Here is a 24559-nt window from a genome sequence, read left to right as displayed (position 1 = left end):
CGCGAGCGCTTACTCGTACAACTTGGACTGAAGTCAGCAAGGATGGAGGTAAGCGTTGGCCCTTTCTGCACACTGGGAGATGCTGAAGTCGTATCAAGCTGCTGGTTTCGTCCAACTCGTCGACGGCGGCGGCCGTCACGTTCATCACCTTCGTACAAGACCTCAAGAAGAAGACGAAACAATGGGGACCTATGATCGAGCTGTGCGCCAGCGGCGAGAAGACACTGGAACGATTCCGCTACCAGTTTCCAGATGACTGGCTCTATAGCGACCAACTACAAGGAGAGTGGAGCGCATTCAACGAATTCTGAAGCGCAAGAACGACTCCATCCAGGAGCAACTTGGTGAGTCTACGTTACCTTAGTAAGACACGGGTGGGTACGATGACTTCCGGCAGCCGGGCTACAACTGAAGATTGTCGCGGAGGACAAGATTGTCGAGAACAAGATCAACGACATCATACAGGAGTGGGAGCAGACCCGCCCCGTGCAGGGTAGCATGCGCTCCGACACTGCGCTAAACACTATCAACGTGTTCGAGGCAAGCTCAATCGGATACAAGAGGAATACGACCTCGTCTGCAAAGCCAAAGAAGCGCTTGACCTCGAGTTAATTCGGCACACGCGTCTCGACCCAATCTTCGAGGAGTTGCGCGACCTGAAGGCCGTCTGGACCGCGCTGTCCGGCATATGGAACCAGATGGGCGAATTGAAGGAGATGGCGTGGGCCACTGTGCAGCCAAGGAAGCTGCGACAGCAGATCGACGGGCTACTGTCGTCGACGAAGGATATGCCAACGAGGATGCGGCAGTACGCCGCGTTCGAGTACGTGCAAGATGTCCTCCGGGGTTTGCTGAAGTCGAACACGCTCGTGTCTGAGCTGAAGTCGGAAGCCTTGAAAGATAGGCATTGGAAGCAGCTCTTCAAAGTGCTGCGCGTGCCAACGCAAGTCAGCCTGCCTCTGTACGTGCTTTGACAAATCCTGTACGCATTGCCTAACCGTCTACGCGCAGGCTGACCCTAGGTCACGTCTACGACATGGACCTGCGGAGGAACGAGAACACCATCAAGGAGGTCATCATCCAAGCGCAGGGTGAGATGGCTCTGGAGGAGTATATTCGCCAAGTGAAGGAGGTCTGGACGAACTACACACTCGACCTGGTCAACTACCAGAACAAGTGCCGCCTCATTCGTGGCTGGGACGATCTCTTCAACAAGTGCAGTGAGAACCTGAATTCGCTGACAGCCATGAAGCTCTCGCCGTACTACAAAGTCTTCGAGGAGGAGGCTGGCTCTTGGGAGGAGAAGCTTAACCGGATTCACGTCCTCTTCGACGTTTGGATTGACGTGCAGCGTCAGTGGGTCTACCTCGAAGGTATCTTCTCCGGTAGCGCAGACATCAAGCATCTCTTGCCGGTCGAGACCGCCCGTTTCCAGAACATCAACACCGAGTTCCTCGCGGTCATGAAGAAGGTGTACAAGTCACCGTTCGTACTCGACGTCATGAACATTCCGGGTATTCAGAAGAGTCTCGAGCGCCTCGCAGACTTACTCAACAAGATCCAGAAGGCCCTCGGAGAGTACCTCGAGCGCGAGCGCGCTTCGTTCCCTCGCTTCTACTTCGTCGGCGACGAAGACCTGCTGGAAATCATTGGTAACAGCAAAGAGATCCTTCGCATCATGAAGCATCTCAAGAAGATGTTCGCTGGTATCTCGACGATCGCGCTTGATGAGCAGCTGACGCAGATCGAGGGTATGTCTTCTCGGGAGGGCGAGGAAGTGCACTTCAAAACGCCCATCCTTCTCAAAGACTTCCCGAAGATCAATGACTGGTTGACCAAGCTGGAGTCGGAGATGAGGGTGTCGTTATCCCTCCTCCTTTGCGACGCAGTCACGGAACTGCAGTCCTTCTACGGCTCGGCCTCTCCGTTGCCCAAGGACCTATTCATGGCGTGGCTGGAGAAGTACCCTGCACAGCTCGTCACTCTCGCCATTCAAGTCGCGTGGACCGCCTCCACCGAGTCTGCACTAGAGAATCAAATAGGCCTCGAAGGACCTTTGGACACCATACGGCAAGGTCTGGACCTCCTCGCCGATGTTGTGCTCACCGAGCTCAGCCCCGTGACCCGGCGCAAGTGCGAGCATCTCATCACTGAGCTTGTCCACCAGCGGGACGTCGTTCGCGATTTGATTCAAAAGAAGGTCGTCGACAACCGCGCGTTCTCCTGGCTGTATCAGATGCGCTTCTACCTCGACCAGAGTCTCGAGAACCCCTTGGACAGGCTCGCCATCCGAGTGGCGGATGCATCCTTCCCGTACGGGTGGGAGTACCTTGGCGTCCCTGACCGTCTCGTCCAGACGCCGTTGACGGACAGGTGTTACCTGACGTTGATGCAGGCTCTAGACAATCAATTGGGCGGAGCTCCTTTCGGTCCTGCCGGGACGGGCAAGACGGAGTCGGTTAAAGCGTTGGGCGTGCAACTCGGCCGCTTCGTTCTCGTGTTCTGCTGTGACGAGACGTTTGACTTCCAGGCGATGGGTCGTATCTTCGTCGGTCTTTGTCAAGTCGGCGCCTGGGGATGCTTCGATGAGTTCAACCGTCTCGAAGAACGTATCCTCAGTGCCGTTTCGCAGCAAGTGCAGAGCATCCAGCAGGGTCTCGCCACTCTCGTCAAGAATCCGAACACCGAGATCGAGCTGGTTGGGAAGAATGTCAAGCTTAACCAGAACATGGGTATGTATTCGTGACAATAGTCTGTGGCGTCTGCTGAAGATAAAAATTCAGGTATCTTCATCACAACGAACCCTAACTACGCTGGACGATCGCAGTTGCCTCCCAACTTGACGAAGCTGTTCAGACCGTACGTGTTCATATCTTCGAGCTCTCCCAATTACTTATCGGCATCCAGGATGGCCATGACCCGCCCCGACCGAGAACTCATTGCTCAAGTCATGTTGTTCTCTCAAGGCTTCCGGACCGCTGAGTCCCTTGCCTCCAAGATTGTGCCGTTCTTCAACCTATGCGATGAACAGCTGTCTCCTCAGCCTCATTACGACTTTGGTCTGCGTGCGCTCAAGGCCGTGCTTGCGAGCGCAGGTATCCTCAAGCGTGAACGTTTGCAAAATGCAGGCGAGGGCGAAACCGCTGTAGGCCTCTCCGATGCTGTGTCGGAGCAGGTCATCCTGATCCAGAGTGTCACCGAAACTATCGTGCCGAAGTTGGTTGCGGAGGATGTTCCACTCCTGACGAGGTGAGCAAGCGTAGCAGTTTATGGGTCTTGCAGCTTGTTGACATTCATTGGTACAGCCTCCTAGCAGACGTGTTCCCAGGCACAGATTATATCCCCGTGAATCTCGATGCGCTGCGGGAGCAAATCAGCAAGGTCTGTGCCGAACGTCGCCTGGTGGAGGGCGAGAGGTGGATCAGCAAGATTCTCCAGCTCTACCAGATCCAGAAGATTCAGCACGGTTTGATGATGGTCGGGTCATCTGGTAGCGGCAAGACGAACGCGTGGCAGGTGTTGCTGGCCGCTCTCGAACGGCTCGACGGAGTCGAAGGTATCGCATACGTGATCGATCCCAAGGCGATGCACAAGGACGCCTTGTACGGCACTCTCGATCCGACTACGCGCGAATGGAACGATGGTCTCTTCACACATACCCTCCGTAAGATCGTGGACGATGTTCGTGGCGAGAGTGGCAAGCGACACTGGATCATCTTTGATGGTGACGTAGATCCTGAGTGGGTCGAGAACTTGAACAGGTTTGACATATCACTATCCGCGCAGGGGCCATACTGATCTATCCGTAGTGTACTCGACGATAACAAATTGCTCACGCTGCCAAACGGAGAGCGACTCAACTTGCCGTCGAACGTCCGCATCATGTTCGAAGTCGAACACCTGCGTTATGCGACCCTGGCTACCGTCAGTCGCTGCGGTATGATCTGGTTCAGCGAGGACATCGTTGAGCCGAGTATGGTATTCAAACATTACCTCGAGACTCTTTCCACCGCGCCTTTGGACGCAGAAGATGAGGAGGTCGAGATACCGGGTCGTCGTACGGACGCGCTCGCTGCTGAGACGACATCCTCCCCGCACCTTGTCACTCAGAAGCAAATCGCGGATGTTCTGAGGAACTTCTTCGAAGAAGACGGATTGGTTCTCGGCGCGCTCAACTTTGCAGAGTCCTTGGAGCACATCATGGACTTCACTATCACCCGTGCGCTGAACACCTTGTTCTCCTTGATCAACAAGACGGTCCGTAACATCATCGAGTACAACATCCAGCATTCCGATTTCCCTCTGGCACCCGAGCGCGTCGAACAATACGTCGAGAAGCGGCTCTTGGTCAGCATCATCTGGGCTTTCTCGGGTGACGCACGTTTGGAGCTGCGTTCCGAATTGGGCGAATTCTTGCGCAAGCAGACCGGAGTGGATTTGCCGCCGTTGGGTCCGGGAAGCTCGTTGCTCGACTATGATGTCCAAGTCGCCAATGGCGACTGGTTCCCGTGGGCTTCGAGGGTTCCAGTCATCGACATCGAGTCTCATGCGGTAACTGCGTCCGATGTTGTCGTTCCGACGATTGATACTGTCCGACATGAAGAAGTTCTCTACTCGTGGCTCTCTGAGCACAAACCTCTCATGCTGTGCGGTCCTCCTGGGTCCGGGAAGACCATGACACTCTTTAGTGCCCTACGGAAACTCCCAGACATGGAGGTCGTCGGCCTGAACTTCTCCAGTGCTACTACGCCGGAGCTCATCCTGAAGACGTTCGAACAGTACTGCGAATATCGGAAGACACCCAATGGCGTGATCCTTGCGCCCGCCCAGATTGGTCGCTGGCTAGTAGTCTTCTGTGACGAAATCAATCTGCCCGCGACCGACAAATACGGTACTCAGCGGGTCATCTCGTTCATCCGACAGCTCGTCGAAGCCAACGGTTATTGGCGAACCACCGACATGGCATGGGTCAAGCTGGAGCGTATCCAGTTCGTCGGTGCTTGCAATCCCCCTACGGACCCTGGCCGTGTCCCTCTCAGTCATCGTTTCCTCCGACATGCCCCATTGGTCATGGTAGACTACCCTGGGGAATTGTCCTTGAAGCAAATCTATGGCACCTACAACCGCGCCGCCCTCAAGGTCCTTCCTAACCTTCGGACATACGCCGAGCCACTCACGGATGCTATGGTCGCGCTCTACCTCGCATCGCAGAAACGATTCACCACCGATAACCAGGCTCACTACGTTTACAGCCCGCGTGAGCTAACCCGCTGGGTACGTGGCATCTACGAGGCCATCAAGCCGCTGGAGACCTTGTCTGTGGAAGGACTTGTACGGGTTTGGGCCCACGAAGCGCTTCGCCTGTTCTCTGATCGTCTTGTCAATGAAGAAGAGAAGCGGTGGACAGATGAGAGCATCGATAATGTCGCAATTGAGAACTTCCCGACCATCGACCGCGACGAGGCGCTAGCACGTCCCATCCTATTCTCCAACTGGACGTCGAAAAACTACGTCTCTGTCGATCGTGAAGCATTGCGCGAGTACACCAAAGCGCGGCTTCGGGTGTTCTACGAAGAAGAGCTCGATGTGCCACTTGTGCTATTCAATGATGTCCTAGATCATGTATTGCGTATCGATCGAGTCTTCAGGCAAATACAGGGCCACCTGCTGTTGATTGGTGTCAGCGGTAGCGGCAAAGTAAGTCTAATTAATATCCTTGCGTCACTTGCGGGCGCTGACTGTTTGTGTAGACGACGTTGTCTCGATTTGTCGCCTGGATGAATGGCTTGAACATCTTCCAGATCAAGGTCTCGAACAAGTACACGGGCGATGATTTCGACGAGGACCTCAGAACGGTCTTGCGACGTGCCGGATGCAAGGGGGAGAAGATATGCTTCATCATGGATGAATCAAATGTCCTCGACTCTGGGTTCCTGGAACGGATGAATACCCTTCTTGCGAACGCTGAGGTTCCTGGTCTCTTCGAGGGCGACGAGCACGCAGCCCTGATGACCGCCTGCAAGGAAGGTTCGCAGCGGGACGGTTTGATGCTGGACTCGCATGAAGAACTATACCGCTGGTTCACGCAACAAGTGGCCAAGAACTTGCATGTCGTTTTCACCATGAATCCTCCCGAGAACGGACTCGCCTCGCGCGCTGCTACCTCGCCGGCTTTGTTCAATCGTTGCGTCTTGGATTGGTTCGGAGATTGGTCTGATCAGGCCTTCTACCAAGTTGGAATGGAGTTCACCAACACACTGGATCTCGATCTACCTTCATACAACCCACCGGCCATGTTCCCCATCGCATATCGCGAACTGTCGATGCCTCCGATCCATCGTGCCGCTGTCGTCAATGCGCTGGTGTATGTGCACCAATCGCTGCATCAGATCAACCTACGCCTTAGTCGCCGGCAAGGACGATACAACTACGTTACGCCACGGCATTACCTGGACTTGTGAGTTCACAGTTTTGATTTCACGAATGGTTCGTTGATAACTCTTCAGCATCAACCACTACGTTCGCCTGCACAACGAGAAGCGCGAGGAGTTGGAAGAGCAACAGCGCCATCTCCATGTAGGACTGGATAAATTGCGTGAAACAGTAACGCAGGTCGAGGAGCTTCGCAAGAGTCTCGCTATCAAACGCACACAGCTCGAGGCGAAAAACGAGGAAGCCGATAGGAAGCTGAAGCGCATGGTCGCGGATCAACAGGAAGCGGAGCAGAAGAAAGCGGCATCGATCGATATCCAGGCTGCTCTAGCGGCACAGGACAAGCACATCGAGCAACGTCGTGCCGTCGTCATGGCGGATTTGGCAGACGCCGAACCAGCTGTCCTGGATGCTCAAGCAGCTGTGAGCAACATCAAGCGGCAGCACTTGCAGGAAGTTCGTACTATGGCCAATCCTCCGGAGGCTGTCAAGCTGGCTATGGAGTCTGTGTGTACGATCCTAGGGCACAAGATCGACAGCTGGCGTACGGTCCAGGGTATCATTCGGCGCGATGACTTCATTCAGCGAATCGTGAACTTCGATACCACGACCCAGATGACGAAACATCTGCGCGAAATCATGAAGAGGGATTTCGTCAGCCGGCCTTCCTACACCTACGAGAACGTGAACCGTGCCAGTAAAGCTTGCGGGCCTCTCGTCAAGTGGGCCATTGCACAAGTCCGCTTTTCCGAGATTCTGGACAAGGTGGAGCCTCTGCGCAATGAGGTGCAGTCGCTAGAGGATCAAGCGGAACGTACCAAAGAGCAGGCGAAGATGATGGTGACGATGGTAGCCGAGCTGGAAGCCAGCATCGAGCGATACAAACAGGAGTATGCAGCTCTGATCCGAGAAACCGAAGCTATCAAGGGAGAGATGGAGCGCGTTGAGAGCAAGGTCAACCGCAGCATGACGCTGTTGGACAGTCTATCGTCAGAGAAGACCCGTTGGGAGTCTGGCAGTCGCACATTCGACACAGAGATGGGCACCATTGTGGGCGACGTACTACTCTCCGCAGCTTTCTTGGCCTACGGTGGATTCTTCGATCAACAGTACCGTGAACAGATGTGGCAAGAGTGGTCGTCGCATCTTGCGGAGGCGAACATCAAGTTCAAGACTGAGCTCTCCATGCCAGACTACCTGTCGACTGCAGATGATCGTCTCAGCTGGCAATCCAAAGGGCTGCCCTCCGACAACCTATGCACCGAGAACGCCATCATGATCAAGCGCTTCAGCCGGTATCCTCTGATCATTGACCCGACCGGCCAAGCCACCAACTTCTTGCTCAAAGAGTACAAGGATCGCAAGATCACAGTGACGAGTTTCCTGGATGAAGCGTTCCTGAAGGTTTTGGAAAGCGCGCTGCGTTTCGGCAACACACTCCTCATTCAGGATGTCGAGCACCTTGACCCCATCTTGAACCCCGTGCTCAACAAAGAGATTCGCCGTACCGGTGGTCGAGTTCTCATCCGGCTCGGTAGCCAGGATATCGACTTCTCACCTTCCTTCACAATGTTCTTGGCTACCCGGGACCCCTCGGTCGAGTTCTCTCCTGACATATGCAGTCGCGTCACCTTTGTCAACTTCACCATGACGAGGAGCAGCCTGCAAAGTCAATCGCTTGACCAAGTCCTGAAAGTCGAGCGACCAGACACGGAAAAGAAGCGAACCGACTTGATGAAGATGCAGGGTGAATTCCGCCTGCGTTTGCGCACATTGGAGAAGCTGCTCTTGCAGGCGTTGAACGAGTCGTCCGGAAACATTCTTGATGATGACAAGGTCATCAATACTCTCGAGACGCTAAAGCGGGAGGCGGCAGAGATCACACACAAAGTGGAGGAGACGGATCTCGTCATGCGAGAGGTGGAGCAAGTTACTGCCGAATACCTGCCTCTGGCGCAAGCATGCAGCGCCGTATTCTTCATTCTCGAGCAGCTCAACCTCGTCAACCACTTCTATCAGTTCTCCCTGCGCTTCTTCCTGGACATCTTCGACTATGTTCTCCACCAGAATCCAAATTTGAAGGGCGTATCCGACTATCATCGTCGGAGAGAAATCCTGCTCAAGGATCTCTTCCTGATGGCATACAAGCGGACATCTCGCGCGCTCCTTCATCGCGATCACGTCATGCTCGCCGTGCTGTTGGCTCAGGTGAAGCTACGGGGAGTCGAAGAGATCACTGACGAACTCGAATTCCTTCTCGAGAGTGGTGACAGTGCTGTGGCCACTGGTGGTGGTAATGCCGACATACAGAGCCTCACGTTCCTGTCTATCGATCAGAAGCAACGACTGGAGAGTTATGGGAGACAGCCCATCTTCAAGCCTGTTCTCGAGCACATTGTGCAGCACGAAAGCGAGTGGGCTGCACTCCTGGAATCAAACGTTCCGGAACAATCGGTTCCTTCTGCATGGGGCCCCGGCACACGTAAGTCGCGCCACAAATATTCGCCTGTCGTTTCAGACATTGACTAAATATATCACAGCTGCTCTGGAGGGCACACGTCGGATGCTTGTCATCAAGTGTCTCCGACCGGATCGATTGTTGCAAGCAACAGCAGCCTTCGTGCGCACCGTCTTTGAGGCTGATATGAACGCCGAGTCTGCGTACAACCTCGGGTCGATGGTCGCTGACGAAATCTTACCCTCCACACCTCTATCGCTGGTGTCTGTGACTGGGTATGACGCCAGCTACCGAGTCGACAATCTGATTCGCGACACGGGTGCTCGTTGCGCCTCCGTTGCTATGGGCTCTCAGGAAGGCTTTACTCTTGCGGATCAAGCTATCGCGTCAGCAGCGCGCCAAGGCTCATGGGTCCTGCTCAAGAACGTTCACCTGGCTCCGTCATGGCTCGGTCAGCTCGAGAAGAAACTGCAGACTCTCAACCCGCACCGCAACTTCCGTCTCTTCCTCACCATGGAGGCCAACCCCAGCATTCCTGTCAACATCCTCCGCCAGTCGAGAATCCTCATGAACGAGCCTCCACCGGGTATCAAGGCCAATCTCACCGACTCGCTGCGCGGTATCTCGGGCTCGCGCTTGTCCCAAGGTCCTGCGGAGAAGGCTCGACTGTACTTCCTGTTGGCCTGGCTCCACGCAGTAGTTCAAGAACGTCTACGCTACGTCCCGCTTGGGTGGAGCAAGCTCTACGACTTCAACGACTCAGATATGGCCTCCGCGTTCACCACGATCGACACGTGGATCAACTCCGTGTCGAAGGGTCGTGCAAATATCGACCCCGCAGTGATTCCATGGGATGCTCTGAGGACGCTCGTCAAGCAGTGTGTTTACGGTGGGCGTGTTGACAGCGACTTCGACCAAAAGATCATCGACGCCTTCGTGGATGGTCTGTTCACGCCGGCGGCGTATAACGTGGACTTTGACCTCGTGCCCAGTGCTACTGGTGCGAGAGTGCTCAGCGTACCTGAAGGAACGAAGCTCGACCACTTCATGTCGTGGGTCCAAGGTCTTCCGGAGCGGGAGCCTCCGGCTTGGCTCAGCCTCCCCCCTACGGCGGAGCGCGTCATTGCCGTCGCACAAGGTACGCTGGTAGTTTGTCAGCTTGTCATATGAGGTGCTGACGACATACAGGAAACGAACTCCTCGGCAAGCTCAGGAAGATGCGGATGCTCACTGACGATGACGACGATGTAGCGGCTGCCAGCTCGGGCCCGTCCAAGGGACAGGCTTCACAGCAGCCCGCTTGGATGCGACAACTGCACGAGCGGTGCAAGGAGTGGCTCGAACAACTCCCGTCGGTCAGTTCACTTGACGCAAACGCGATATCGATCGCAGTACTGACCTTGTCTTAGACTTTCCATACACTCGAGAAGCAGAGCAGCGACAACCAGGATCCGCTGTATCGTCTGTTCTACCGCGAAGGTACCATCGGCAGCAAGCTCCTCTCGCAAGTCCGCAGAGACCTCGCAGACATCGTCAAGGTCTGCGAGGGCGCCCTCAAGCAGACCAACCACCTCCGCACGCTCATGAGCTCGCTAACGAAGGGTACGTACCGCTATCACGGATAGCATGCACCCGCCGCTGACCCTCGCTCGCAGGTACCATCCCGGATCACTGGCGGCGCTACAAGGTGCACAGGACGCTGGCGGTCTCGGGCTGGATCTCGGACTTTGCGCGGCGGCTCGCGCAGCTCGACCAGATCGCGACGCTGGACAACCTGAACAACGTCGAGGTGTGGCTCGGCGGGCTGTTCTTCCCGGAGGCGTACATCACCGCGACGCGCCAGGCGGTCGCGCACCGCAAAAAGTGGTCCCTCGAGACGCTGCACCTGAAGCTCGACATCGACCGGGTGAACGACCCCGGGGCCTACATTGTGGATGGTGCGTCCGTTCCGCAGCTGACCGTATGCGCCGGTACTGAATGTATGTCGTACCGCAGGGCTCGTGCTGGAGGGCGCGAAGTGGGACACGGACCAGCTGACGCTGAACAACGGGGAGACGGTGCGGCTGAACCCGTCGCAGATCCGGTGGGTACAGGCGGACGACGCGGCGGCGGGGGCACGGTGAACCTGCCCGTGTACCTGAACAGCGACAGAAGCCACGTCCTCTTCACGGTCGACCTGCCGTTCGACAGCACCGCGGGCGCGCTGGTCGCGACCCGCGCGGTGTGCCTCACTGCAGGGGGCTAGATGCGCGCGTAGACGGTTGGATGTGTAGAGGGGGATTTAGAGTGCGCTGGGATGACATGGATGGGCCTTTGGATGATACCCGCATACGCTTACGAGATGATGATACCTTATGATGCTATTGAATTGCTCGAGATGTAGCTTGCTTTCTAATGACATTTTCACAATTTCACGATATATTCCTGAGGGAGGTGCACCGACTGGCTTATCATCAGCCTCGAGCAGGGACACGATGTCCTCGGCCGCTTGCTGGGACGGCCCCGTGAGATTCGACGTGTTCGTGGAGGTCGTCGGTGATCGAATCCGCCGGCTTCGCGCTCTTGATCACTTTCCCCCACAACACTATGGACACCGACGAGTCTACTACAGCCAGCAAGCTCGCTATGTACCCTGCTGGGCTTGCTCTGGAAACACTTTGGAAGGAGACTGTTGTCGACACGAGGTCGACGCTTTGACTGAGGTGAGTCACTTCGGGACGCACGTCCCGCGCCCTCTTCGCTATCGACCACCGTCTGCACTGGCCTCGCACACGACCTCGCCGTCTCGCAAGGGCTCTTAATCGTCGCGCACGCCCCCCAGCGAGCATGTCGCGCTCGTTCACCATCCGCGTCCCCGCGACGTCCGCCAACATCGGGCCCGGCTTCGACGTCGTCGGCCTCTCCCTCTCGCTCTACCTCACCCTCTCCGTGACCCTCACCCCGCCCCCGCCGGCCTCCCACCCCACGCCCCCGTCCATCCGCTACACCGGCGAGGGCGCCGACGAGGTGCCCCTCGACGCCTACAAAAACCTCACCACCCGCGTTGCGCTCTACGTCCTGCGCTGCCACGGCGTCGCCTCCTTCCCGCCCGGGCTCGCCGTGCACGCGCACAACGAGATCCCCTTCGGACGCGGGCTCGGGTCGTCCGGCGCCGCCGTCGTCGCGGGCGTCCTCCTCGGCGACGCCCTCGCCCGCCTGCGCCTCCCCCCCGCCCGCGTCCTCGACTTCGCCCTCATGGTCGAGCGCCACCCGGACAATGTCACCGCCGCCCTCGTCGGCGGCTTCGTCGGCAGCTACCTCCGCGAGCTCGACCCCGCCGCGACCGAGGCCGCCAGCGTCCCCCTCAGCGAGGTCCTCCCCGAGTACCCGCCCGACGCCGGCGAGGCCTGGGGCACCGACCCCCCGCAGCCCCCGCGCGGCATCGGCCACTTTGTGCGGTTCGGCTGGTCGGAGAGCATCAAGGCCGTCGCGATCATCCCGCGCTTCGAGCTGAGCACCGCGAGGGCGCGCGAGGTGCTGCCTGCGAGCTACTCGCGGAAGGACGTGGTGCGTCGCGCTCCGTGCTAGGCTGATGGACTGTGGGTGACCCTGACACTTTGGTAGGTCTTCAACCTCCAGCGATTGGCGGTGCTGACCACTGCGCTCGCGCAAACGCCGCCCGATCCCGAGCTCATCTACGAGGCGATGAAGGACAAGATACACCAGCCCTACCGCAAAGAGCTCGTGAGTCGACCCTCGCGAATCTCACCGCCGAATCTCACCCCTCGTGCGCGTCCCAGATCCCTGGCCTCCCCGAAGTCACCTCGCGAATGACGCCCGCGAGCCATCCCGGACTCCTGGGCATATGCCTCTCGGGTGCGGGACCCACCATACTCGCCCTCGCGACGAGCGGGTTCGAGTCTATCGCTGAGGACGCACGCGCTATCTTCCGGGAGAAAGGCGTCGAGGTCGACTGGAAGCTGTTGTCCGTAGTAGGCGGTAGCTCGGTAGAGATCAACGATGCGTAGAATGAATCCCGCAGACGACCTTGACGTGCGCCGGAGACCACCACTGGATGCCTTCCCGCAGAGGGTTACAGCGTGTTCTATGTTAACTTCGCGCTCTAAACCTCCCCAGCACGTCGGGCTATCTCGCTTGTCGTCCTCTCGAACTCCGGCACCCCCGTTCTAAACCTTAATCTGGAAGGGGGGTCGGTCCCCCGCTTCTAGGTTGCAAAGCATAAGCATGCTGTCGGTGTTCGACCCATTCCATCACTTCAGTTGCCTCCGACGCTGTGTTATGAATTTACATCACAGATTATAGGTGGTTTAGTGACCCTCGCTATCCTTGCGCCACAGGCGATGTTCGACGCCCGCTCTAGCTTTACCAACGCCCGTAATTCCTGCGGAAAGCATCCACTCTCAATATGTACTTATCTGCTGAACAGACAATTGTACACTGCAATGTTGCCACATCTTGCTACGTCGCTGCATACACGCCGTGCTAACTTCACAGTCTAGTGACGGACCATATCAACGAGCCCGGCCTCCCCCCATCCTCGCTGACCCCCTCCCAGCGCGCATGGCCCTCCTTCAGCACCGCCTCCACCCTCACGGTCCCCTTCTCAAACACATCCCCGTCCCACAGCGCCCTCCAGCTCTCCGGGTCGTGGCACCACATCGGCTCCGCCGCCACAGGCCCCGCGCGACCTCGCCCCGCAGCCCCTTTCTCGACCGCCCGCCGTGCGCGCCGAAGATCACCGACCCGGCGCAGGCGAGAGCAGCCCCGCGAGGGACCGTGCGAGCGCGGCCTGCTGGGCCTCCTTGAAGAGATGGAAGAAGGACGAGGCGTGGATGGCGGAGACGTGCCCCAGCAGCGGGGTTAGGGTGCCGCGCTCTTCCAGGAGGGCGCGGGCGTGGGGGCGGCGAGTGGGAGGGCGGGCTCTGCTGGAGGAAGGAGGGCGAGAAGGCGTCACCCGCGAGGAAGGGCACTGGGAACGTCTCGGGCTGTCGTTGAAGTGTTTGTGGCCGAGGTCCAGAACGCTGGTCGAGGTGAGTGAAGTGCGTGGTACTGGAGCATCTGGTAGCGGGCCTTACCAGCGTATAAGTCTGGCCGCTGGCGTTCTCCACGGGAAAGCCGTCCGCTATGGTCGCAACAAGCGGCCAAGGGTCGCGTGTCCCTGCTCGACGCTGTCGGTGCACCCCCTCATGAATACGTTGTGGAATCCTGAAACTGTCATTAGAAAAAGCAAGCTATGTACATCTCGAGCAACTCAATAGCATCGTAAGATATCATCATCTCGTAAGCATATGCGGGTATCATCCCAAAGCCCATCCAATGCCATTCCAGCGCACTTTAAACCCCCCTCACACATCGAGCCGTGTACGCGCGCTTCTAGCCCCTCGCAGTGAGGTACACCACGCGCGTCGCGACCAGCGCGCCCGCGGTGCTGTCGAACGGCAGGTCGACCGTGAAGAGGACGTGGCTCCTGATGCTGTTCAGGTACACGGGCAGGTTCACCATGCCCCCGCCGCTGCGTCGTCCGCCTGCACCCACCGGATCTGCGACGGGTTCAGCCGCACCGTCTCCCAGCTGGTCCGTGTCCCACTTGGCACCCTCCAGCACGAGCCCTGCGAGCCAACCCGCACACTCTTGGCCACTTGCAGACCTGCGCGAGCTCCATCGAGCTTCTGTACATGGGGCTCAAACAGACACGCCGCACGCACCCCTCGCACGACCGATGCCAGGACTTGCATGCCCGAGTCTCGAGACGGCCTGTGCACTGCATGACTGCCTGCCCTGGTCTCTGCACCGAGCCTGTCGCCCCCGTCGGTTCGATTGATACGTCTCCGACAACCGATGCCCGGAGTCTTCGCGTACGTCCCGCTGTACAAACACAATGTCAGCTGCAGGCCGCGACGACCGTGCAATGTGCAACTCGCCTGAGCACCGGCCGTCTTGTCCGACGATGCGTGCTGCTACGGAAAGCAGCAAGCGGCGGAGGTCATGTATCGCATGCGTTGTCCGATCGTTCGTAGCGGCTGCTGTTCCCTTGTACAATACTGCACGCACCTGCATCATACTGTCCACATCTGGGCCGCAGTCATGCTGCAACATATCAATGCGTGCTCACCTCGGCCATGTCTGTCATAAGGTAAGCTTCTGTTCAGGCAATAGGAGCCGCGAGTCTCGTACCGAGCATTATGCACGGTCGTGTGAGCACACAACGAGAACGGGTCTACGGCTGTTCGAGCACACAGGGCATTGCCCTGTTGCTAACGCGTGCAGCTCCGCGTGATCCTGTCCGCAGCCCTGTTGAACCTCGCAAGACATTCCAGACGTACGTCGGTACGTCTGGGCTTGGATATGTGCGCGTGGAGCCTCGCCAGCCATCCATCCGTGACAGGCCCTGCACGGTGTAGCAATGGCCCATCACCCGAAACCAAATGACTCACCGGACCTCACCGCGGTGCCCATATCTCACCCAGCCCGTCGCGTCCAGCAGACGCAGACGTTCCGTCGCCCCCACATTCACCACTGTCTTCCCAGGCCTATGTAGGTCATCGGATCGTGCAGCTGTCGGTCCAAGCCAGGGGTAACGAACGACGCACTCGCCCCGTCCCGTACGGCCTTGTGAGCAGTCGGACGTTGGCAGTGTGCCACGTCGACCCGGATGGACGGCGCGGGTACGTTGAGATGGAGAGAGTACACGTCATCAGTGTCTGACGACGACGGACTGGATCATGTGTGTCGGAGGTGCAGGACTTCGTTCCGAGGCTTGGAGATGTGAGCCTGAGCGTGTTGCGCGCAGAGGAGCCACACGCACCAATAGCATCACTCGACTCACATTGGGCGCAGCGGCGGGGTCGGAGCACTGGCTGGCGGATAGACTGGGCGGGGCGAGTTGAGAGAGGTGGATGGCGGGTGCAAGGCGGGTGGTCGCACGATGCAGATGAGTCGGACAGCGAACGCCCCAGGCCGCTTCACCTGCTCTTGCGAAACATGCCCGTCAGCTGTTGAGTACGGCACGGTGGACTCGGTGAGTTGGTTTCCGTGAAGTTGGAGGTACGCGGCCACGTGCATGCGCGCGCCGATGCCGCTGTCCTGGGCGCCGGTGGGTTCTCCATCCGCTGTCTTGTCTTGCACCGAGCGGGCTTCGCCGCCGCACGCGCTCACTGTCCCCTTTCGTCTGCCGCGCCTTCGCCTTCTTGCTTGTTTGCTGCACACACGTCTCTCCTGCCTCATTCCTACTGTGCTGGCAATGACGACGACCGCGACGACTCCGCCACGTCGGCGACCGCTTGCCCGGTCTCCATCCATTCATCCGCCCAGTCCGGCCTGCTCGTCTCGCCAGCATTCCCGACTCGATCATCACTCACAAGTCTCGTTGAGCCCGTCTCGGCTCGGGATGTTCCATCATGCACGGACGACGTCGAGGCCCTCCCACCTGCCCGTCCCGCTGTGCACGTCCTTTCAAGTTTCTGTACACAAAGCTGGGTCCGAGTTTGACCGGCAGGACCTCTGTTCGCTTGTATACTCGCTGGCACGCACCTTTGAACCCGACATCGAGGCAAGAACCACTCTAGCGGGACTCCGGCGGGTGTCCTCGACACCACGGGCAGCCAACTGCACCAAATGACGGCACGGTCGTATCACCGTCTCACGTGCAATACGGCTAGCGAGGTACATGACGGGAAGTGTGACGCGACAGGAGAAGTGTAGACTCGGATGTCAGCGAGTGTAATAATAGCAAGGGCAACCGGGTACGTACACTCCTGCTCGTCCGCCGACAGACACTTTGCTCTGGATTGTAAACACTCGAACGTGCAGACCCACTGCCTCAGGCAGCCCCAAGCTGCAGGAGAAGCGAGTCAGTTATCGAGCACGGGGGAACTACAAGGTGCGTACGGTCAGCTAGGCAATATGCCGAGAAACAGAGACATACTGATTTTGCTGCGCAGAGTGTCCCACGTCAGTGGTTCCCATGACGCACCGGACGACCTGAGCGTGTACACCTCGAGGTGCAAGTCAGCCGTGAACGAAAACACGCAGAAATGCGAGGCGCGATGGCACGTACCTCGCGTTTATGACCGCAAAGACAAACACGATGACTCGAGTGACGTCGCATGTCCAGGATCCCATTTGAATACCGCCCGGTACGCAACAGACGGTACCGGCCAAGTCTGCGTTGCGTGCGATCTGGGTCTCGTTCATCAGGTAAGACATAATTCTCGAACCGGAATGTCGCGTGACACGCAGAAAACACGATATGTCACTGGTCTCGTTGGTGAGTTATGCATGCCCTTTACGTATCTCTTAGCGTTGCACTTGCACCTACGCTGACGACGCCGGTCACTTCGAGAGAGGAGCGGGAGGAGACGGGCGGGACATAGAGATGGGGGGAAAGGAATGGGTGAGAGATGGAGTCGGACGAAGTGGGCCGCGGGCACCGATCAATGAGGATAGCACACAGCCTAGAAGTGACTGTAGCATCGGTGAAACACAGATAACACCAGGGACGTACACTGCGTGGAATGACATATGTGGGGTGGTGATCGTCTAATGATGGCATGTTCAACTTCAGCGGGGCAGAGCTGGTAGATAGGATCCAATATTAATGCAACTGCACTGTGACGACGAGTACTCACCATATGGGGAGCACCAAGGCGTGTGCAGTGCTCCGGGTCATTTCATGACCAAACTTCACCATGTACAATTCCCTTATGGAACACAATGCGTGCTGTTCGCAATGCATGAGTCGAATGCTGCCTGAGGTCAAAGACGTACCGGGTCTGCTGTGTGAATGGAGTCGACAAGAGTAACACTCGAGCCGTATCATGAGATGTTAGAAACCGCGCGTAGCCTTCCATCGTGAGATCGGACAATGAAGCCATCCAGTGTCGTATGGCACTGTAAGACCATGACCCCTAGTCTGGCTAGACTCGCAGAACGAGACGTGATGACTCACAGAGTAGGTTTTCATCCCACAGTGGGAACTCGCTGTCTGATGCCGCCGTCACGGTCACTGTCCCAGGCAATGGTCAACCTAACTCAAAGCGGCAGATTCAAAGAAAACAGCAGACTTACGCTCATTAGCCTATCAACCACTCGTACGGCGAACAGTGCGGAGCTGCCTCGTCCCAAGCCGAGTCGATGTCGTGTGAACCAAGCAGGCTGTCATAATATCCGAGCCGGTCAGAATGGTACGAACAGGAAGAGACTGTAGTCTGTGGTTCACCTTGTAGCGTCGTGGACGTGTTCTCTTTGATTTAAACTGACGAGTAATTAGTTGTGATCTCTTGCATCGTACAAGGAAACATACCAGTGACGAAGATAACACATCGAGGAGAGTGTTGCAGTGCACAAGAATTGCTCGGTGGCATAGAACGGTCGAAGGAGAGCAGGGCCGCGTGCCAATGCATCTTAAGCGAGGTATTGCAGGTAATGAAAGGGCACTTGAATAGAATGGAAAGGGAGAACGAACGGTGCAAAGGTAGAAAGCGGGGGAAGGGATGCGGAGCACAGGGTAGGCAGGACCGGGTTTTATAGCTCGCACCTTCCACGCAAGTGGTCCGTGCGTCGACAGGCGCCCAGCGCATATCGTACCATGCCTCGGTACCACCCCAAAGCGGTCTCGCGTGGCCGCCGTGCCCTGGCGTCGCTTCCAACCCTTCGGGCACGCACAATCACATTTTCTTGCTGCCTGGCGACTTTCCGATCGTCGGGAGGCAACGCGTGTCTTCTGATTGATGCATCACGTACGGGCGCTATACGGAGCACCGCTCGGAAATTTCATGCGAGTGACGGCTTTCTCGTAGAGATTCTGTGCGTAGCCCACTTGCGGAGGCGAGTCAAGTGGACTACATCTCGTGCGTGCTTGCTCCCGGCTTCTCAAAATGCATGTGCTCGGCACTAGTTTGAACAGCATACAAGGTCTGGCGTCAGCGTCAGTCAAGAGCGAGAGGCAAGTACCAGCGCAGGAGCAGCAGGAAGGACGATCGCGCAGAGGCACGATAATAAGCGCCCGTGTGCAGCGGTTGAGAGCCTCGTGTTCTGAGATCGGCTTGGGTGATCTCATGCCTTTCTGGGCCGCACCGCGAGCGATCTTCATCTCTGTGATGCGTTCACAGCTCTCCAAGCACAGTGTGTGTCCATTATTCACCACGCGTAGACAATGCTAATGCCATTCAATGCAGACCTTGTGCCTGCACCTACAGGTACGGCGCGGCGCGAGTTGCTGCTGCCGCAATAGGCCAGTTGAGGTGAGTGCCAGTGATTCGCACTTGGACACTGTCCGGGACTCCGCTCGCCTTGCATCCAAAAATATGCACGTGCAGACCGACAGGACATTGTGTAGACCTTCCATTTCGGGATCAGGCCGGTGTTCTACTGTGATTAGCTTCGCCCGCCGAAGCAGCGGGCACTTGCCCGAGGGCCTCGGAGCCTCGGAAGGCCGCACCCGCACGATGTGTCATTCCGTGTGCCGGTGGCTGCGGATATAATCAGTCTCATGTACGTACCAGTAGCTAGGATTGTTGCATGGAGCATTCTAGGACATAGTCTACTCAAGGGTACCAGCCAATACTGGAAATCCAGGACTGGCTGGCAGCCTTGGGCAGACAAAGTCCTTGCTGTTAGAAACTGGGGACAGGGATTGTCCGTGGTTGTCTGGGATCTGTCCGGGATTGTGTCTGATGGACGAGGCCATGGTTCTTGAAGCTATCCTATCCCTGAAGCGAGATGCCCAGATCTTTCCTTTTTTGGACAGACAGATCCAGAGCAGCTGAGGACGTGAGATTTAAGAGACTCATGCTTTTATATATTCCAAGGTACAGACAGACAGACAATGAGTTTTATCTTGAGGCTGAGGCTGAGAAAAACTGACCTACTGAGTCTGAGTGAGGAGTCGTACCATACAGAGGATAGCCGCCATCAGCACTACGCGGTCTCATCCACCCGGTGGTGGCTAATTCGGGCAGACAATGGATGGAAGAACCACCGGGCATAGCCCGAGGCCGAGGCCAGCCCACAGAATTCCAGTATATATAGGGGCTCGGGCTGGCCTCTCCTCATAGAGCGGAAGCTATGCCAGTACTATGTGGTGAGTGACATGGCTCTCTCATCTTACAGCTCACACTAACATATACATTACCAGCACAGAGCCATTAGTATCAATAAGCCACCCCGTACAGGCAGCATATCCATTAGTGAGTCTAATGTTCATCACACAGACTGACAGGCATCTCACGAGATTGAGTGGACAGCACACAGCACAAGTGGGTATCTCTTCGTACCGTCCGAGTCAAGCACTCTGGGCTCGCTGGGTCGAAGGGCGAACCAGGTGAGGATCCCGGACAGCCCCTGCCCTCGAGCCGCACTCGTGGTCTTTCCACTATACAGGTCATCATGCGACAGCGATCGTCACGGACAACTATCCGTGCCTGCTGTGTATACGGGCATCCTATTCGATGGTACCAAACGAGGTGGCCGGTACGTTACTCGATGAGCCATTGCTACTCGTCAAAACACTGACCTCGTGTCTCGCACGACAGCAAACGGAGCCCGACCTACCTTTTCATGACCAACAGACACATTCTCAAGGGCCGTACATGATCACCCGGGACCATGCAACACACACGAGCGAGGGTATGCCCTCGCACCTGTCCATAGCCCCGTCGAGGTCCTGATGCTCGGTCATACAACAGTTATACGCACATGCACATTGCACGCGCGCCGCAGGCGCAGCGAGCAGGTTGCAATGAGAGGTACACCGATCTTCCACTGTTCCTCGGTGATGTACTCATCCGTCTGCAGAGCAGACACACAGGGCTGGACTGCTTCAATGCGCACGAAATGTCCACAGTCTGTATGCCATGGTACTGTCTGTCAATCCGCTCGTCACGTACCGATGTCCCCGTGTCCATCTCTCACCCGCGCCCGGCTCATGTGGAACATTTCCGGTCCGCCCAAGGCCCAGGTCTAGTCGTAGCACTCGGGGGCTGTGTCCGAGCGAGGCAAGGTGTGGGATGCGGCATCCACGTCCACGCTGTCAACGAGGACGGCTGGTAGGGCTACTTCGGCACGTCTCTCCTCCTTGTGCCGTCTTCACTCTCGTTTCCTGGCACCATCCTCGCTCGCCGCCCGCTGAAAACATCGTCGACACGACGTATCGCCGTCCGGCGAACGGGCTCCTCGCACGTCCAATGTCAGTCCGCGAGGAACACGGTCGGCGAGCACGTCATCGCCTATACACGCAACTCACACGGCGTCCCGATCTTCAAAGACATGACATATCGTCGTCCGACGGCTGCCGATGGTCCGCCATAGCCCACCGCCAGCCTCGCCTGCTCTGCGCGGCGCTCGTCCCCCGGTCAACAAAGACACGACGTACGAAATTCCGGCGAGCGGGGGTCGGAGGAGCAGGCTGTCGCAGCGCCATGACACATCTCGCTGCCACGAGAAACTCGGTCAGCGAGCGCATCGCCACCTACACTCCCTCGCACGTCGTCGACTGCATCCCGACCTTCAAAGACACGACATATTGTCGTCCGGCGAACTGACCTCTGACGTCCGCCACTCACCCCGGCCGTTGACCCCGCCTGCTCCGCACGTGTCTCGTCTCTCGTTCAACGAAGACACGACGTATCGAATTCCGGCGAGCGGGGTCATGGAATGATGGCGGGCTGTGCACAGCACGGCATAGAAACGACGCACCGGGTTCCGGCGGAAGGCTGGCGGTTCGAACGGGGCACTGCCGACGCTGGAGGGGACACGCTGGGTGTTGCGGGAGAGGTATTGCGCAAGTGAGTGTGGTGCATTGAGCAGTAGAGCAGTACTCACATGTCGGGCTCGTCGGCAGATTCCCCGAGGTGTGGCATGTCGTCCAGTGTCCGTCGAGTACAGCGCGCGACGAGGTGAGTGCATAGCACAGTTGAATGTTTGTGTGCCGCACTAACAAGCGGTGGGCAGTCGCGTACGCGACCGGGACGAGCGAGTCGGTGGGAGGCGGAGGGTGCTCTGAAGAGGTGAGCAGTGCGGGCACGTACAGTTGCAGCTGACGAAGACTCACTGTTGCGTTGTCAAGCGGTCGGCATGGGAGACGCGGTGTGTGGCAATGGACGCGAGGAGTGGGACCGGTATCCTGGAGCGCGGCGTCGACGTGGGGAGACACGCCGCTGGCGAGCTCTTGTCTGCCGCAATATCAACTGTCGGCGGACAGCCAGTCGTCGCGGGTGGGTGAATTGCTGTACAAGGCCGCAAGACGTGTCGCTCACAAACTCTCGGCTGCCGCGTTATCAACTGGTGGGCGCGGTAGATGTCGCGGATGCAGCCGTGACGAACTCGGCTCGTGCAGGGAGTCTGGCAGGAGATGGGTGATGGCGAGCGCGGTGAGTCTGTGCACCTACGAGACACGAGGAAGACTCACTTGCTACTGGAAGACGCGGTATGGACGGCGACACGAGCTGCTGGCGGGAACTCGTCTGCCGCGTTATCAACTGGTATGCCGCGTCAGCGACAGGCGCGATGCGTCGGCTGCGACGTGGAGAAGGTGCGTGCGCGCTGACTGAGAGGGGCTGCTGTTTCGTCATCCGAGTGTCCCCGCGGGGAGGCGGACGTATGGTCGTGCATAAAGAAAGAGAGATGGACGTTCGAAAGAAGGCAACTTTTTTCCGTTCTCCAGCCAATCAGCGTGCGAGGATGCGCGGACCGCACTCGATCGGACGTGCGATCGGGCGCCCGTTTGGAATTGCGACCGCAATGCCCTCTTGATCACTCCACCACAACACTATGGACACCGACGAGTCTGCTACAGCCAGCAAGCTCGCCATGTACCCTGCCGGGCTTGCTCTGCAAACACTTTGGAAGGAGACTGTTGTCGACACGAGGTCGACGCTTTGACTGAGGTGAGTCACTTCGGGGCGCACGTCCCGCGCCCTCTTCGCTATCGACCACCGTCTGCACCGGCCTCGCACACGACCTCGCCGTCTCGCACGGACTCTCAGTCTCCGCGCACGCCCCCAGCGAGCATGTCGCGCTCGTTCACCATTCGCGTCCCTGCGACGTCCGCCAACATCGGGCCCGGCTTCGACGTCGTCGGCCTCTCCCTCTCGCTCTACCTCACCCTCTCCGTGACCCTCGCCCCGCCCCCGCCGGCCTCCCACCCCACGCCCCCGTCCATCCGCTACACCGGCGAGGGCGCCGACGAGGTGCCCCTCGACGCCTACAAAAACCTCACCACCCGTGTCGCGCTCTACGTCCTGCGCTGCCACGGCGTGCCCTCCTTCCCGCCGGGGCTCGCCGTGCACGCGCACAACGAGATCCCCTTCGGACGCGGGCTCGGCTCGTCCGGCGCCGCCGTCGTCGCGGGCGTCCTCCTCGGCGACGCCCTCGCCCGCCTGCGCCTTCCCCCCGCCCGCGTCCTCGACTTCGCCCTCATGGTTGAGCGCCACCTGTTGAAGTGAAAGAGGTTTAGAAGGGCTTGTTAGGCCAGTGGAAGTGAAGGACAGTAGAGTGGAGTGAACAGACCTATCCCAGAGGGAAGACTCTGATGCTAGGCAGGCAGAAGAGAGGAGAGATCGTTATCCATTAGGGGGGAATCACCCTAGTATATATACATGTCTGGGACTGATCACATGCTACATCAGTAAGCAGATCAGTAATCACTAAGTCCGAGTTTTAGGGAAATGAGTAAGCCTTAACTCCAGAGATAGGGATATGCATAAGCGTCCATGTGATCAAGGAATGTACTGGAAGGTCATGGAACATGCCGGAAGGGAGTGGAATGATCCAGAATAAGTCTGGAACAGTGTAGATCGGTCTGGAGCGAGTCACAAGATGAGTCCAGACAGAGTCCATCAAAAGAATGTATGTAATACTACATCGCAGAACACAAGTCCATATATGTACGTAACTGATAAGATAAGATAACACTGGAAAGTCGGAAGTTCAACACTCCCACTTGTTCAAGATGTCAAGTATCTCATCATGCCAACTGAAGACCTGAATTTCTCAATTCCACTGAATGGAACATTCTTGGTCAAGGCATCAGCAAGTTGGTCTTCACTTGCGACGTAGTAGATCTCCATTTCTCCACGTTCGTAGAACTCCCGAATATAGTGATAACGGATTTCTATATGCTTGGTGCGGCGATCCACAGCAGGGTTCACCGCAAGGAAAATGTTGCCTTGGTTGTCAAGACAAAGCGGAGTTGGATGAGACATATTATCTCCCAGTTCTTCTCCAAAATGACGTAGCCAGGCCATCTGACGACAGCAGTCAGAGCTGGCCTTATACTCTGCTTCAGTTGAAGACAAAGATACCGTCGGTTGACGTCTTGACACCCAAGAAACGACACAATTGGCCATAAGGAAAGTAAAGCCACTTGTAGAGTGCCTATCATCGTGATCTTCACCCCAGTCAGAGTCTGAATAGGCAATCAGACCAGAATTCGAGCCTCCGTCATAACAGAGAGCGAGTTCCTTAGTCCCTTGAAGATATCTTAGGACATAGTAGGCTAACCGCATATGCTCTTTGGATGGGTTTGAAGAATACTTTGCCAGACGTGTGACCGCGAAAGAAATGTCTGGACGAGTACCGAGCATAGCATACATGATGCTGCCAATAATGCTCTGGTAGCGGGTACGGAAAACCTCAGATGCTGTGTCTGGATTCTTCTCTAGGTCTGCTCCA

General features: G+C 57.4%; 5 protein-coding genes across 5 annotated transcripts; 4 read left to right on the top strand and 1 right to left on the bottom strand.

The window, feature by feature from the left end:
* Nucleotides 1-42: 42 nt before the first annotated feature.
* On the top strand, nt 43-11135 carry B0H18DRAFT_1121406 (dynein heavy chain protein 1; the record flags this gene model as incomplete). The annotated part of the gene is made up of 18 exons (XM_048034330.1): nt 43-48; nt 99-202; nt 283-344; nt 398-493; nt 541-961; nt 1012-2732; nt 2784-2859; nt 2908-3249; nt 3306-3761; nt 3810-5697; nt 5751-6457; nt 6507-8914; nt 8973-10028; nt 10079-10245; nt 10300-10492; nt 10546-10827; nt 10886-10973; nt 11036-11135. The coding sequence occupies 18 exons, from the start codon at nt 43-45 to the stop codon at nt 11133-11135; spliced, it is 10173 nt and encodes a 3390-aa protein (XP_047890819.1).
* Nucleotides 11136-11352: 217 nt separating this feature from the next.
* B0H18DRAFT_1021086 (uncharacterized protein) lies at nt 11353-11785 on the top strand. The gene has a single exon (XM_048029520.1). It carries the CDS (start codon nt 11365-11367, stop codon nt 11689-11691), a length of 327 nt encoding a protein of 108 aa, XP_047890818.1. The 5' UTR covers nt 11353-11364; the 3' UTR covers nt 11692-11785.
* On the top strand, nt 11450-13092 carry B0H18DRAFT_1021085 (homoserine kinase). Its single transcript, XM_048029519.1, has 3 exons — nt 11450-12436; nt 12494-12613; nt 12670-13092. The coding sequence occupies exons 1-3, from the start codon at nt 11717-11719 to the stop codon at nt 12895-12897; spliced, it is 1068 nt and encodes a 355-aa protein (XP_047890817.1). The 5' UTR covers nt 11450-11716; the 3' UTR covers nt 12898-13092.
* A 3797-nt stretch (nt 13093-16889) lies between these two features.
* B0H18DRAFT_1021072 (uncharacterized protein) lies at nt 16890-18019 on the bottom strand. Its single transcript, XM_048029518.1, has 4 exons — nt 17957-18019; nt 17657-17894; nt 17394-17589; nt 16890-17343 (listed from the first exon to the last, which is right to left on the bottom strand). The coding sequence occupies exons 3-4, from the start codon at nt 17518-17520 to the stop codon at nt 17222-17224; spliced, it is 249 nt and encodes an 82-aa protein (XP_047890816.1). The 5' UTR covers nt 17521-17589; nt 17657-17894; nt 17957-18019; the 3' UTR covers nt 16890-17221.
* Nucleotides 18020-22896: 4877 nt separating this feature from the next.
* B0H18DRAFT_1121403 (ribosomal protein S5 domain 2-type protein) lies at nt 22897-23331 on the top strand (the record flags this gene model as incomplete). Its single annotated transcript, XM_048034329.1, has 1 exon — nt 22897-23331. One exon carries the CDS (start codon nt 22897-22899, stop codon nt 23329-23331), a length of 435 nt encoding a protein of 144 aa, XP_047890815.1.
* Between the last annotated feature and the right edge of the window lie 1228 nt (nt 23332-24559).

The sequence above is a fragment of the Fomitopsis serialis genome (assembly GCF_022376445.1).
Source record: "Fomitopsis serialis strain Sig1Antser10 chromosome Unknown B0H18scaffold_60, whole genome shotgun sequence".
NCBI lineage: Eukaryota > Fungi > Basidiomycota > Agaricomycetes > Polyporales > Fomitopsidaceae > Fomitopsis > Fomitopsis serialis.
Note: the sequence above shows the minus strand (reverse complement) of the source record. Positions and strands in the feature narration are given on the sequence as shown.

Coding starts and splice junctions, on each gene's coding strand:
- B0H18DRAFT_1021086 (XM_048029520.1), top strand. CDS start 11,365: ATGTCCTCGGCCGCTTGCTGGGACGGCCCCGTGAGATTCGACGTGTTC.
- B0H18DRAFT_1021085 (XM_048029519.1), top strand. CDS start 11,717: ATGTCGCGCTCGTTCACCATCCGCGTCCCCGCGACGTCCGCCAACATC. Junction 12,437..12,493: donor GCTACTCGCGGAAGGACGTG/GTGCGTCGCGCT, acceptor ACACTTTGGTAG/GTCTTCAACCTCCAGCGATT. Junction 12,614..12,669: donor AGCCCTACCGCAAAGAGCTC/GTGAGTCGACCC, acceptor TGCGCGTCCCAG/ATCCCTGGCCTCCCCGAAGT.
- B0H18DRAFT_1021072 (XM_048029518.1), bottom strand. CDS start 17,520: ATGGTGAGTACTCGTCGTCACAGTGCAGTTGCATTAATATTGGATCCT. Junction 17,344..17,393: donor CATATGTCATTCCACGCAGT/GTACGTCCCTGG, acceptor AGTCACTTCTAG/GCTGTGTGCTATCCTCATTG.